We start from the raw sequence: 14550 nt of genomic DNA on the forward strand, positions 1-14550 counted from the left end.
CACCATGCCTGGCTAATTTTTTGTATTTTTAGTAGAGACAGGGTTTCACCATGTTAGCCAGGATGGTCTCGATCTCCTGACCTCGTGATCCACCTGCCTCAGCCTCCTAAAGTGCTGGGATTACAGGTGTAAGCCACTGCTCCCGGCCAAATAATACCAGTTTTCTATCTTCCTTTTTAGTACTACTGTATTTCTTACTCATATTTTACCGTGCTGGCTATATGTCAGTCTTTAAAGTACAAGAGCTGTGACTTCACTTAAGAAAAAAAGAAAATCTCCTACTTGAACCTAGACTTTTCACCTGGAGGGGGTAAGATGTTAATGAGATGGGGGCATTTTTATGTAATTTGTAGTGATCCACTGTGTCCCCTACCTTGGTCCTCAATGGATTCTGTAGGGGGAGACTAGGTGAGCAGTTCACTCAAGCAAATGGTCATTGTCTTCATGATCTAGGATGTCAACCTAAGAGAATCTAATAAGTTAGAATTACTTAGATTCCATTTTGTCCATGTTATCACCCTGGGGTATGGCCTGGACTTTACTCTTAGAGGAAAGCAATGTCATGTCCAAGGATGGTCAGGTCATAATCCCAAATTTTAAAACTATAAACTGGGTACAGTGGCTCTTGCCTATAATCCCAGTGCTTTGGGAGGGCAGGAGTTCAAGACCAGTCTTGGCAGCATAGCAAGACCCCATCTCTACAAAAAAACTAGCTGGGCATGGTGGTGTGCACCTTTAGTCCCAGCTACTTGGAAGGCTGACTAGAGATGATCACTTGAGGACGGGCACGGTGGCTCATGTCTGTAATCCCAGCACTTTGGGAGGCTGAGGCAGGTGGATCGCCTGAGGTCAGGAGCTCGAGATCAGCCTAACCAATATGGTGAAATCCCGTCTCTACTAAAAATACAAAAATTAGCGGGGCGTGGTGGCGTGTGACTGTAGTCCCAGCTACTTGGGAGGTTGGAACAGAAATGCTTGAACCTGGGAGGCAAAGGTTGCAGTGAGCCGAGATTGTGCCACTGCACTCCAGCCTGGGCAAGAGAGAGAGACTTAGTCTCAAAAAAAAAAACAAAAATAAAAAAAAAGAGGATCACTTGTGCCCAGGAGTTTCAGGTTGCACCAAGCTATGATCACGCCACTGTACTCCAGCCTGGGCCATAGTCTGAGACCCTGTCTCTAGAAAAAAAAAATTTTAATTAAAAATATAATTTTAAAAATATATATATAATTAAAATGTCTACATTCTCACAATTTCTCATTTATTTTATACCAATTATACCCAGGAAGTGACTATGAAGAGGTTTTAGTTATGCTGTATTCAATGACCAAACAGCCTCACGGAGGTGTGAGGAGGTAAGGAAGGTAGAGTTTTAACTTGTTTTGAGCTGAATTTTGAGGATGTTGTTCTAGTACTTCACAATACCAGATGTCTATGGATGGTAGAGAGCATGGAATGTCCACTGATTATACTGAATATTGACCCTGCAAGGCATTCTTGAAAAAGTTTCAACCATAGTAAGGCACCATTGATAGCACCAAGAATTGGAGCTCATCTGACAAACTTCTGGCAAGAGTATAAAGAAAATAGTTAATAGAGGCCGGGCATGTTGGCTCACACCTGTAATCCCAGCACTTTGGGAGGCCAAGGTGGGAGGATCAGGGGGTCAGGAGACAGAGACCATCCTGGCTAACACAGTGAAACCTGTCTCTACTAAAAACACAAAAAATTAGCTGGGCACGGTGGCACACGAGTGTAGTCCTGGCTACTCAGGAAGCCGAGGCAGGAAAATCGCTTGAACCTGGGAGGCAGAGGTTGCAGTGAGCCAAGATCGTGCCACTGCACTCCAGCCTGGGCGACAGAGTGAGACTCAGTCTCAAAAAAAAAAGAAAAAAAGAAAATAGTTACAGATAGCATATGGAGTAAAAATTAGACCACCACAAGGGAAAGAATGTGGCAATATCTAATCAAGTCCCAGCAATTTTACTTCTAACTATAGCTTAGAGTACTGCTATTCATAACGTAGTCCACAGACAGGCAGCGTCAGCATCACTTGGAGGTTTATTAGAATTTGGGACCCTACCAAAGACCTACTGAATCAGAAACTTAATTTTAACAAAATCCCAGGTTGTCTTAATACCTATAAAAAGTTTTGAGAAGCAGTAGCCTTAAAAATTCTTACACATACGGACAAGGAGAAATTACAAAAGCATTCAATGCAGTACTCTGCCATAGCCAAAAGTTATAAACAATCTAAGGCTAAATAGACAAACAAAATGTGGTGAGTGGACACAAAATAGAATATTAGTCAAAGTTCAAGATAACTACACTAAACCTATAGATATCAACATGAAAAAAATTTCAGACATAATGAATATAAAACATGTAGACATTTAAATAATCATTTATGTAAATTTTAAAACATACAATACTATCTATTGGCATTTACACATATAGTAATAAGAATATGCATTGAGAATACCCGTGGGAAAAAAATTAAAATGGAAACAGGATTGTGAATAGTGGACTCTGTATATGTAATACTCTTATTTCCAAAAAGAAATATAAAGCAAATATAGTGAAACGTTTAAGATATAACTATGTTGAGTGGTAAAATTTTTTTTTTTTGAGACGGAGTCTCGCTCTGTTGCCCAGACTGGAGTGCAGTGGTACGATTCTGGCTCACTGCAATCTCTTCCTCCCGGGTTTGAGTGATTCTCCTGCCTCAGCCTCCGGAGTAGCTGGGATTTACAGGCACGTACCATCATGCCCAGTTAAATTTTGTATTTTTAGTAGAGACAGGGTTTCACCATGTTGGCCAGGCTGCTCTTGAACTCCTGACCTCAGCTGATCCGCCTGCCTCAGCCTCCCAAAGTGCTGGGATTACAGGCATGAGCTACCTACCATACCTGGCCTAAATTTTTTTGTTTGTTTGTTTGAGACAGGGTTTTACTCTGTTGTCCAGCTCTACTAGCACACTCATAGCTCAATGCAGCCTCAAACAACTTCTGGGCTCAAGTGATCCTACTGCCTTAGCCTCCAGAGTAGCTGGGACTACAGGTGCAAGCCACCATGCCTGGCTAATCATTTTTAATTATTTCGTATAGACGAGAGCTCATCAGGTTGCCAAGACTGGTCTTGAATTTCTACCCTCAAGCGATCCTCCTACCTCAGCCTCCCAAAGTACTGAGATTACAGAAGCGAACCATTGCATCTAGCCTACTTAATTACCAGGGTGGTTAGTAAGTGTTTACTTACTTCTTTGTACATTTAAATACTTCATAAAACCTTCTACATAGTGTAGAACTATGTACAACTGGGTACAGTAGTGTGCACCTATAGTCCCAGCTACTCAGGAAGCTGAGGCAGGAGCATCACTCGAGGCCAGGAGTTCAAGACCAGCCAACACAGTGAGACCCTGTCTCTAAGGGGGAAAAATTTTAAGGAAATTTTTAAAATATCAAACAAGCTGTAGAAAAACATTTGCAATATAAATGGCATCTGCTTAGTTCTGAGGTGCCATACGAAAAAAAATTTTAAATAAAAAAATATAGTCAAACATAACCCAATATGAAAGGAGCTATAAGTCACTAAGAAATAGACTACATAAGCAATTCTGAGAAAAAATTTCTAACACAAAAATATGCTCAATCGTAATTAAGTGATGCAAATCAAAACAAAGTATTATCTTTTCATCTAATTTCACAAAAACGTAAAAATGAAAACATCCAGTATCTCCGAGACTGAAAAGCTGCCTCCCTTCCCATAAAACTGTAACGGGATTATAAGTAGATGAGAACTTTTTGGAGGGCAGTTAGGCATTATCTACCAAAATGTACAAACCTTCTGACCCAGCAATTCTGCTAGAAATTTACCTTACCATTATATTCAAGAAATGCCCAGGTATTTCTACAGTCTAATCCATTAATAGGTAATTATATAATTCACGTAGATCCACTCAACAAAAGTTTATACAGCCAAAAGAGATGAATTTCCTATGACTGACTATAAAAAGATACTAGAGATGGTATCCTTGAAAAAAAGGGAAAAAACAATTATTTCATGTTTCTCCAAACTGGGATAAAAATATATTTTGGTGTATGCATAAAAGTATCCTAGTATTTCTCTTCTGAAACCTAGTCTACTATCCTAATAATCACGAAAAGAAAGTTATTAAACGGATGAATTTTAAAGTCTGATATATATGGCTTCCTATTCCAGCTCTAGTACGTCTCAGCAAATTAATCTCAACCTGAGTTCCCTCATCTGTAAATGGTGGGGCAGGGGGAGATAAGAGTGTCTACCATCTTAAGATTTTTGTTACCTTTATATAAAGTGTTTTATTACAACAAGTAAGGCAGAGCCCATCTCCATCCATTTCCTCTTACACTGCCTTTCTTTCTGGACTGTTTTTAAAAATAGTTTTAAGGCCAGGTACAGTGGCTCAAGCCTATAATCCCAGCACTGATTTCAAGACCAGCCTGGGCAACATAGTGAGACCCTGTCTCTAGAAAAATTAAAAAAATAAAAAAAATTTTTTTTAAAGTTTCATTTAAAATTTTCTCTAAATCCCAGAATACCTAAACAAACAATAAACCAAAAAATCTACACAGTAAACCTTCTCCATAGAAGTTTCAATGAACTCTGCCTATGTGCCTTCAAAACAGCAAAAATCAAAATAAAACTTTCAATGAACTCGACTAGCAGTCTGAATTTTCTGATCCTTTCAGCCTAAAAGTATAAATAGCCTACATTTTCATCGCAAGCTGACATTGCTTACGTTGTCAAAGGAAAGTTTTGGTACAGTAATACTAATCTTTTTAACACTGCCATAAAAGAATCAAAAAATATTACTATTATACACTAGTTACAGAGATAACTACAGATTATTGAATACAGATATGAAAATGTATTCATCATAGTAAAGTTCCACCATAACACATTTATTTTGTTTAAAAAGAAAAAAATTCTCCAACTTTGTTTGTATTTCATACCATTCATCTACCCTTTTAATACCACACCCTTGAAATCTTTCATCAAACAATTACAAAGACACAGCATCCTGTTTACAGGGATTATTTTGTCATCCTTCCTAGCATAACAAACAGAATTTGCTAGTTATCTAAATTTTTCAGTATCTGTTCAACATTCATTCAGTAATACTTTCAAACTGCTGGTCAGGACCTATTAACAAATGATGAGATCAGTCACAATTAGCATTTTTTAATGGAATTTTTAAAAAACCAGAAAACTACAGAAGAAAACATTAGTGTACCATAGGTATATGAAATTTATTTGTTATATCTACGTGGAAATGAAAAGAGTGTGTAAAATATCCTCACTACAGGTCACAACTAACACTCCAAAAGTCACTGCCCTAAATAAGAGAGTTATACTCAACCACATGCAGTTTAAATTTTTACCACATGATGGGGCTAAAGTTCTACACATTTCAAAACTACTGCCACACAGTTCTGAAAACATTTTTACCCTTAATTCAAATCTTCATGTCATCTTTTCAAACAAAAAATAAATACTGTCATTTAATTTAAATAGAGAATGCAATACTAAATGTATGTTCCACTTACTCAGAATATTAAAGAGAGAAAAATGATGTGGGTAAACAAAAGACAATGGCAGAAAACAAGAGGTTAATTACAAATAGAATTCATAAATGAGGATCTGACAGAGGGAAGAATAAGACAGAGAAGGTATAATAAAAGTATCACTAGAAGGTATTTTGTTTGTCAAAACCACTATAGGCAAAGAAACAAATCTCAAATACTGCTAGGTGAGAGTTTAAATTGGGTGGGGTGCAGTGGCTCATGCCTGTAATCCCAGCACTTTGGGAGGCCAAGTCAGGTGGATCACCTGAGGTCAGGAGTTTGAGGCCAGCCTGGACAATATGGTGAAACCCCATCTCCACTAAAAATACAAAAATCAGGTGGGTGTGTTGGCAGGAACCTATAATCCCAATTACTCAGGAGGCTGAGGCAGGAGAATCGTTTGAACCCGGGAGGCGGGGGTTGCAGTGAGCAGAGATCACACGACTGCATTCCAGCTTGGGTGACAGAGCGAGACTCCATCTCAAAAAAAAAAAAAAAAAAAAAAAACAAAAACAAGTTTAAATTGTCAACTATTTTCTAAAGCTAATTTTCAATTAGAATAATTCAGAATTTAGAATTGGCATTCCAAATTCTAAAAATCAAAATCATCATCATTATGAGGGCCTATACAAATTAATCCACAGTCATGTCCCAAAAAGCATTAAGAATTTCAATGCATGATAACAATTATCAGCCAGGCTCAATGGCTCACATCTGTAATCACATTTTGGGAGGCTAAGACGGAAGGATCTCCTGAGCTCAGCAGTTCAAGACCAGCCTGGGCAAGACAGTGAGACCCTGTCTCTATTTTTTTAATTTTTTAAAGTACCAAACTTAACTTCAAGTTAACATTTAAATGAAGACAAAAAATATTTACAAGTTTTTTTAAAAATGTTTTGTTTATTCCAGATTTTTTTTTTTTGAGACGGGGTCTCACTCTTGTTGCCCAGGCTGGAGTGCAATGGCACGATCTCAGCTCACCACAACCTCCACCTTCCGGGTTCAAGCGATTCTTCTGCCTGAAGCCTCCCAAGTAGCTAGGATCACAGGCATGTGCCACCAAACCCAGCTAATTTTGTATTTTTAGTAGAGACAGGGTTTTTCCACGTTGGTCAGGCTGGTCTCAAATTGACCTCAGGTGATCCGCCTGCTTCGGCCTCCCAAAGTGCTGGGATTACAGGCATGAGCCACCGCACCCGGCCCAGATGCTAATTTATATTACTGTGCTTTATGTTAGCTATGAAATCGCTTAAAAATTACAAGAAGTCTTACATTTATTTCAGAGAAAATGACAAAAAAAGGAAAAGTAAACAAAGACAAAAGCAGGAAACCCATATGCATCCAGGCAGGACTGGGGAAAATGCTGACTTAAAAGACAAATGAGAGCAGCTCGGCTGGGATGAATTCCAGGGACCCACACAAGAATGAGAAGGTGGCAGTCAGTAACAACTAGTGATTTCAGTGGCTTAATCAATAGAGGTCTCCATTCCCCAACAATTCCAAGTACCTTTTTTTTAATTTTAATCATTTGTTTTGTGTGTGTATGTGTGTGTGTGTTTGAGACAGAGTCTCACTCTGTCATCCTTGTTTGTTTGTTTGTTTGAGACAGAGTCTCACTCTGTCACCCAGGCTGGAGTGTAGTGGTGGGATCTGGGCTCACTGCAACCTCTGCCTCCCGGGTTCAAGTGATTCTCCTCCCTCAGCCTCCCGAGTAGCTGGGACTACAGGTACGTGCTACCACACTTGGCCAATTTTTGTATTTTTAGTAGAGACGGGGTTTCACCATGTTGGCCAGGCTGGTCTCGAACTCCTGACCTCAGGTGAACCACTAGCCTTGGCCTCCTAAAATGCTGAGATTATAGGCGTGAGCCACCACACCCGGCCTCAAGCCCCTTTTTTACAGTCAATGAAATTTTTACTCATTTTACAGAATTCCAAAATGAGTCCTATAGAAAGACCGCAGAATAGCAGATGCATCCTGGATTCCAATCTAGGCTCACACTAATCAGCAATGTGAAGGCAATTCAACTAACCTTCCAAAATCTGTATAAGGTTTAGATGATCACTAAGATCCATCTTCAAACCCCAAAATTACAATCTGTAGGAAAATTCTGTAATTTCAATGTATCTTTTTCAACACATATGGCAAATTTATTAAGACCTGGTAAGTCCTTATGGGAGAAGAAAATTCCAAATTATAAAATTGTTTCCGGGCCGAGTGTGGTGGCTCATGCCTGTTACCCAGCACTCTGGGAGGTAGAGGCAGGCGGATCACTTGAGGTGAAACCAAGTTATCAGGTCCCTGTGATAACTCAAGTTTATGTTAATGGTCACTTAGACTGGGGCCCCCCAACAGTCTCAGCATAGGGCAACAGCAAAAATCAAGTGATTAGAGAGTATGAACTTTCAGCCCCACCCACAGACCAACAATTGCTGAACACATGAAACTGCTGGGAGGGTAGTATACCCAGACAGGACATCGAAGCTCCACACACCACCTCTCCATACCTCACCATTATCAATCTATTCACCTGTATCCTTTATAATAAATCAGCAAATGTGTTCCCCTGAATTCTTTGAGCCATCCTAGGAAATGGTTCAGACCCGACGGGGGTGGTTGCAGAAACCCTGCTTTGTAACCAGGGAGAAGTACTGGTGACTGGGACTGGCTATTGGCATCTGAAGTGAAGGCAGTCTTGTGGGACTGAACACTCAACCTGTGGGATCTGACACTATCCCAAGCAGACAGTGTCAGAACTGAAATGCATTATAGGATACCCAGGTAGTGTCTGCTAGAAAACTGCTTTGAGGGGGAGAATCCAAAATATGTGGTTATAGAAGTGTTCTGTGTTGAGAGTAGAAAGGAAAAATAGTTTTTTGTTTTGTTTTGTTTTCTTTTACACAGATCTTATAGTCTAGAAAAGCCATAACACCTAAAGGAATTACTTTCCATCAAAATGAACACAACTTGGCTGAACCAAAAGTATACATTACTATAAAAAATTTCATAAGTGATAAGAAATTAACTAGTATTCATGAGAAAGATATTTTTAAATAAACTCTTAATCTGTGTGAAAATTTTCATGTATTTAATTTATTTACTTTTGTAGAGAGGCAGGGTTTCACCATGTTGCCCAGGCTGCTCTCAAACTCCTGGCCTCAAGAGATTCTCCAGCCTCAGCGCCCCCATAGTGCTGGGATTACAGGTATGAGCCACCACGTCTGGCCCAAGAGAATCAACGTGCTTTTTCTGAAAATGGTTATATTCTTAATTATACCAGCTCTTTGCATTTGCATTGTCTCATTATTTAGAGGCAAGTATTTAGACAGTTACAGGTGGATCTTTGACCACTTACAGTTTTGTGTGTGTATGTGTTTGTTTTGAGACAGCATTTCACTCTTCTTGCCCAGGCTGGAGTGCAACGGCACAACCTCCGTCTCCCAGTTCAAGCGATTCTCAGCCTGGATTAAGGCATGCAACACCAAACCCTGCTAATTTTGTATTTTTAGTAAAGACGGGGTTTCTCCATGTTGGTCAGATTGCTCTCAAACTCCTGACCTCAGGTGATCCACCTGCCTCAGCCTCCCAAAGTGCTGGGATTGTAGGCGTGAGCCACTGCACCCGGGCCGTAGTTGTTTTATGTCTACACACTAGATCGTGCTGGAAGAAAGGCCCATCAAAAAGCTCCCCTAACAAAATAACTTGACCAAAAAAATTGTATTATGACTTTTTGTCAGAATACGCCGCTATTTTCCACTTTGCAGACTATTAAATCACTATCTTTTTTTTACATAATCTATCAAAAAAGCCCATTTCTAGCATCTGCTTCAAAAATTTATTCTTAGCACATCTTAAAAACAATTTTAATAATTTGCAATCTCCTTGAATGTCTGTAAATGTATCTGTAAAAAACTATTCTATTTTTATTTATATAAGTTAAATGAACATTCCTTAGTGCGTCCTAATGTATAATGATATTGCAAAGTTCACATTATTCCTGAAATTTTAGTCATGAGCCATTCGAAAGACGTATTTATGTGGGGAAAAAAAAGGGTTCCAGATATACGAAAAGGCTTTGAAAAAATGTTTATAAGGAAAAAGCAGGTTATCAGAAGAATAGTACAGAAACACAAAGTTTTCAGATTTTCTTGAATAAATGTTTCTTCATTTGCTATGTGCCCTTAGAATAATTTTCACACTTTTAGTGTTTTGTTTTGTTTTGTTTTGAAGACAGAGTCTCGCTCCTTCACCCAGGCTGGACTGCAGTGGCGTGATCTCAGCTCCCTGCAACCTCATGCCACCACACCTGGCTAATTTTTGTATTTTTAGTAGAGACGGGGTTTGGCCATGTTGGCTAGGCTGGTCTTGAATTCTTGACCTCAAGTGATCTGCCCGCCTGTGCCTCCCGAAGTGCTGGGATTACAGGTGTGAGCCACCACACCCAGCCACAGAGTTTTGTTTTTTAATTGTTTTTCCCAGTTATACTTGTTCAAACTAAAACTCAATTATTTAAGAGTCCGCAGCACTTGAGCTACAACCAACTACCCCTCCTGCATCCAATCTGGGCAGCTATAATCAAGAGAAGACAGGTTTCTTCCCCCGTCTCATCTCCTAAACAAGGGGTACACCTTACTGGGAGAGGCAGACTGCCAACATTTCTCACCCGCTCCAACTCGAATTGAAGAAGTTAAATTCCTGATAACTCCAGTCAAGAAATCTGAGGCTCCTTTATTCCACCCAACCCCCACTCACAGAATGAAGGCTCTAACCCAGGCTCATCAGCCCAAGAAAACTGAGCCCTAATTGCTCTTGCTCCAGCTATCTAACAGGGCAGTAGTTTCACTCTGGAAAAACAAATTGAGAAGATTCAGGCTATTGCACCACCTAGCATGAGGAATAATGACTCAAAGATTTTGCCAAGGGTAAGAAGCAATCTCTCAAAGAAACTAACTTTATTCAACACTAACAGCCCTCTCAGAAACAATGGAGATACTGGTAGTAATAAGAGGCTGGTAGCTCCTCTCTATGAAGAGCAATAAGCTGAATCACAGGCCAGTTAGTTCTGAATGAATCTGAGAAAGAGATACGTTAAGGAGAGCCCTACTACGGTCAGAACCAACCTCAGGAGGCTGGGCCTCAAAACTACACCTGCCATAACTAAATTGGATCAGAGCATGGATCATAATGTAGGCCCCCACAGGCATTAATGAAAACAATAGAGCAATTAGCTGGGAATTAATGGAGCCTGACAGATGGGTTTGATACCAAACGAGACAAACAGTTTTACCGAAAGATGGGGAAAGACACAGAGAACTCAGATAAATCGTCCTCATCCCAAAGTGACTGTGCACAAACGCTTTTCTCTGCACCTCAATGATTTTACTTTCCCTCATAGAAAAAGGAGATCAATATTTAAAATGAGTACAGCAGGGACTAAGAATAATTCTAAATCATCACATTCATGGAATTATGAACAAATTACATAATGTTCAGCAAAGCACTTTGCAAACTGAAGTACACCATGTCTGGTGGGTATCATTATGAACAAGTCAACCTATGTAACAGTAAAAAACAGTATAGAAAAAGATGCTCTGTTCAACATATCTGACTAGTAAGAATTAAAATTTTTGAAACTGATTACTACAAAAGACAACTTTGAAATAAATGGCTTAGTGCGCTGATGGTGTAATAAAAACTGACTTGTTAACTAATAGAACAGGCAGGGCATGGTGGCGCATGCCTGTAATCCCAGCAATTTGGGAGACCGAGGCAGGCAGATCACTTGACGTCAGGCATTAGAGACCATCCTAGCCAACACGGCAAAAACCTCACCTCTACTATTAATAAAAATATAGAAATTAGTCAGGCATAGTGACCCACCCCTGTAATCCCAAATACTCAGGAGGCTGAGGCAGAAGAATCGCTTGAACCCAGGAAGCGTAGGCTACAATAAGCCAAGATCATGCCACTGCAATCCAGTCTGGGTGACAGAGCAACGCTCCGTCTCAAAAAAAAAAAAAAAAAAAAAAAATTTAATACAGCCAACAAATTAAATAACTTAGATGGTAATATAAATGTTTTGGGTTTTTGTTTTTGTTTTGTTTTGAGACAGTTTTGCACTTGTTGCCCAGGCTGGAATGCAATGGTGCGATCTTGGCTCACTACAACCTCCACCTCCTGGGTTCAAGCAATTCTCCTGCCACAGTCTCTTGAGTAAATGGGATTACAGGCATGCACTACCACGCCTAGCTAATTTTGTATTTTCAGTAGAGACAGGGTTTCTCCATGTTGGTCAGGCTGGTCTCGAACTCCCGCACTCAGGTGATCCACCCACCTCGGCCTCCCAAAGTGCTGAGATTACAAGGGGTGAGCCACCATGCCCGGCCACAAATGTACTTCTCTGCAAAGATATTATTACTTCTCCATGACTTAATTACATTTGTGTAAAAAACGAATGCAAGAGAAGCAGACAGAAAGAGAGATGCAGAAAGAATACCTTTGTTGATGATGGTGGAGTAGGGAAATTAAGCCAGGCTGGAGCAAAGTCATGCTGCGCCATTTAGGTCCAGTCTCTCCAACTCAGTGAAACAAGGCTTCAACACCTCATGGCAAGTCCCTGTCATATAAAAATGGAAGGAATTAGACCTGCAGCTCCTGGCCAAGATTTATCGCCTTTATATTACAATGATCTTACTACTTACTACTATAGGATTCTATTTATAATGAAAATCCAGAAAAGACAAAACTATGGTGATAGAAAATAGATCAACTTGGAAGGGGGATGACTGCAAGAAACAAGAGGGAATTTTCTGGGTAACTGAGTATTATCTTGATTACGGTGGTTATTACTACAGTACACATTTGTCAAACCTCAAATTATAAACTTAAAACTGATTTTTTCATAAAGTATACCTCAGTATAGTTTTAAAAAAATCAAATAGATAACTAGACATCAAGTGTTGCCTGACATAACCCAAAATGAAATATGGAGTACCATCTATGACATAGTCTTGTGCCCACCTAAAATAAAATTAGAAATCTGATTTAACTACCAATTAGCAGGACAGTCAAGATGGAGAACAAGTTAAAGGACATCTGGGGGAAGTAATAAGTCAAATCCAGATCATGGGATAATTTAAAGGTTAAATGAGCTGGTTTCTACAACAAACAGTGGCTTTTAATGGGCAGATGAACTAAGAATCCTTTATGTGAACAAATCAACCTTAAAAAAAAAGAAAGAAAATTATGAAACAATCAAAACTGTGAACACAAGCTGGATATTATTAAATGGCACTAAGGAATAATCACTTTAGATGTGATAATGGTATGGTGGTTATGTTTTAGAAGGAAGACAGGCCAGGCGCAGTGGCTCATGCCTGTCATCCCAGCACTCTGGGAAGCCAAGGTGGGAGATCACCTGAAGTCAGGAGTTCGGAACCAGCCTAGACAACATGGTGAAACCCCATCTCTACTAAAATAAAAAATTAGCTGGGCATGATGGCGGGTGCCTGTAATCCCAGCTACTTGAGAGGCTGAGGCGGGAAAATCACTTGAACCTGGGAGGCAGAGGTTGCAGCAGTGAGCTGAGATCACGCCACTGCACTCCAGCCTGGGCAACAGAGCAAGGCTCCCTCTCAAAATAATAATAAATAAAAAAGACATATACTCAAATCTTTACAACTAAATTGATGATCATCTGGACTGTTTTCAAACCAGGGAATGGACCTGGCACAGTGGCTCACGTCTATAATCCCATCACTTTGTGGTGCTGAGGTGGGCAGGTGGATCACTTGAGGTCAGGAGTTCAAGACCAGCCTGGCCAGCATAGAGAAACCTGTCTCTACCAAAAATACAAAAAAAAATTAGCCAGGTGTGGTGGCATGTGCCTGTAATCCCAGCTGCTCAGGAGGCTGAGGCAAGAGAATTGCTTGAACCTGGCCCGGAAGATAGAGATTGCAGTGAGCCGAGACAGTCACTGCACTCCAGCCTGTGCAACAAAAGCAAAACTGTCTCAAAAAAAGAAAAGAAAAGAAAGGTTAAGAGTAACCAGATATAAAAAGCAAATACAACTAGTTAAAACTGACAATGTAAGTGAAAATGTTTAAATGCTCATATTGGCTGAGGGAGAAAAACTCTGATACAACTTGAAAACCTTAAGAGGAATTCCAATAAAACACTCATGAAACAAAATACGGGTTTTGAGACTAGGTCTAACCAAAATATACTGCACATCACAAAAATCCAGGTATTCAGAGTCCTATTTATTTCTATTTGCATTAAATTTCAAAGTCTTGTGGAATAACAATGAAAACTAACGTGGTTTTAAAATTTATAAAAGATTTTTATCTTTTAACATGAAGTTAAATGCTAAATGGTGCTTTGTGATACACACTTTTCCAACAACTCTGTTGAAAACTCTTAAAATTGTAGTTTCAGTAACTCAGTGGGAATGAAAAGCTTGTACCAAATAAAAATTCATAAGAAACTTCAGAGAACTGAACCAAAAACTGGCAGGGCTCACGCCTACAATCCCAACACTTTGGGAGGCTGAGGTGCGTGAATCACAAGGTCAGGAGTTCGAGACTAGCCTGGTCAAAATGGTGAAACCTCGTCTCTACTAAAAAAACAAAAATTAGCAGGGCACGGTGGTGGGCACCTGTAATTCCAGCTTCTCAGGAGGCAGAGGCAGGAAAATCACTTGAACCTGGGAGGCAGAGGTTGCAGAGAGCTGAGATCGCGCCACTGCCCTTCAGCCTGGATGACAGAGCAAGACTATCTCAAAAAAAAAAAAAAAAAAAATTAAAATTGATAATTTTTCAAAAAGGCATATCCACACAAAATGGTAAAAAGTTATGTAACGGCCGAGCACGATGGCTCACGCCTGTAATCCCAGCACTTTGGGAGGCCGAGGTGGGCAGATCACCTGAGGTTGGGAGTTTGAGACC

The 14550-nt window shown here is 39.8% G+C and overlaps 1 protein-coding gene across 6 annotated transcripts in view; it reads right to left on the reverse strand.

The window, feature by feature from the left end:
* GPBP1 (GC-rich promoter binding protein 1) overlaps nucleotides 1-14550 on the reverse strand; it is a 91728-nt gene that overhangs the window by 39498 nt on the left and 37680 nt on the right. For 2 of the 6 annotated variants that reach the window (XM_011999862.1, XM_011999861.1), the window contains one exon: nucleotides 12102-12221. The exons of 2 other annotated variants lie outside the window; for them this stretch is intronic. In XM_011999862.1, the coding sequence (XP_011855252.1) occupies nucleotides 12102-12164 (63 nt within the window). In that variant the 5' untranslated portion in view covers nucleotides 12165-12221. Of the gene's footprint in view, nucleotides 1-5161; nucleotides 5183-11770; nucleotides 11777-12101; nucleotides 12222-14550 lie in introns of those variants that run through there. 2 more of the 6 variants (XM_011999860.1, XM_011999865.1) reach the window with 2 other exon arrangements.

The sequence above is a fragment of the Mandrillus leucophaeus genome, unplaced genomic scaffold, assembly GCF_000951045.1.
Source record: "Mandrillus leucophaeus isolate KB7577 unplaced genomic scaffold, Mleu.le_1.0 Scaffold605, whole genome shotgun sequence".
NCBI lineage: Eukaryota > Metazoa > Chordata > Mammalia > Primates > Cercopithecidae > Mandrillus > Mandrillus leucophaeus.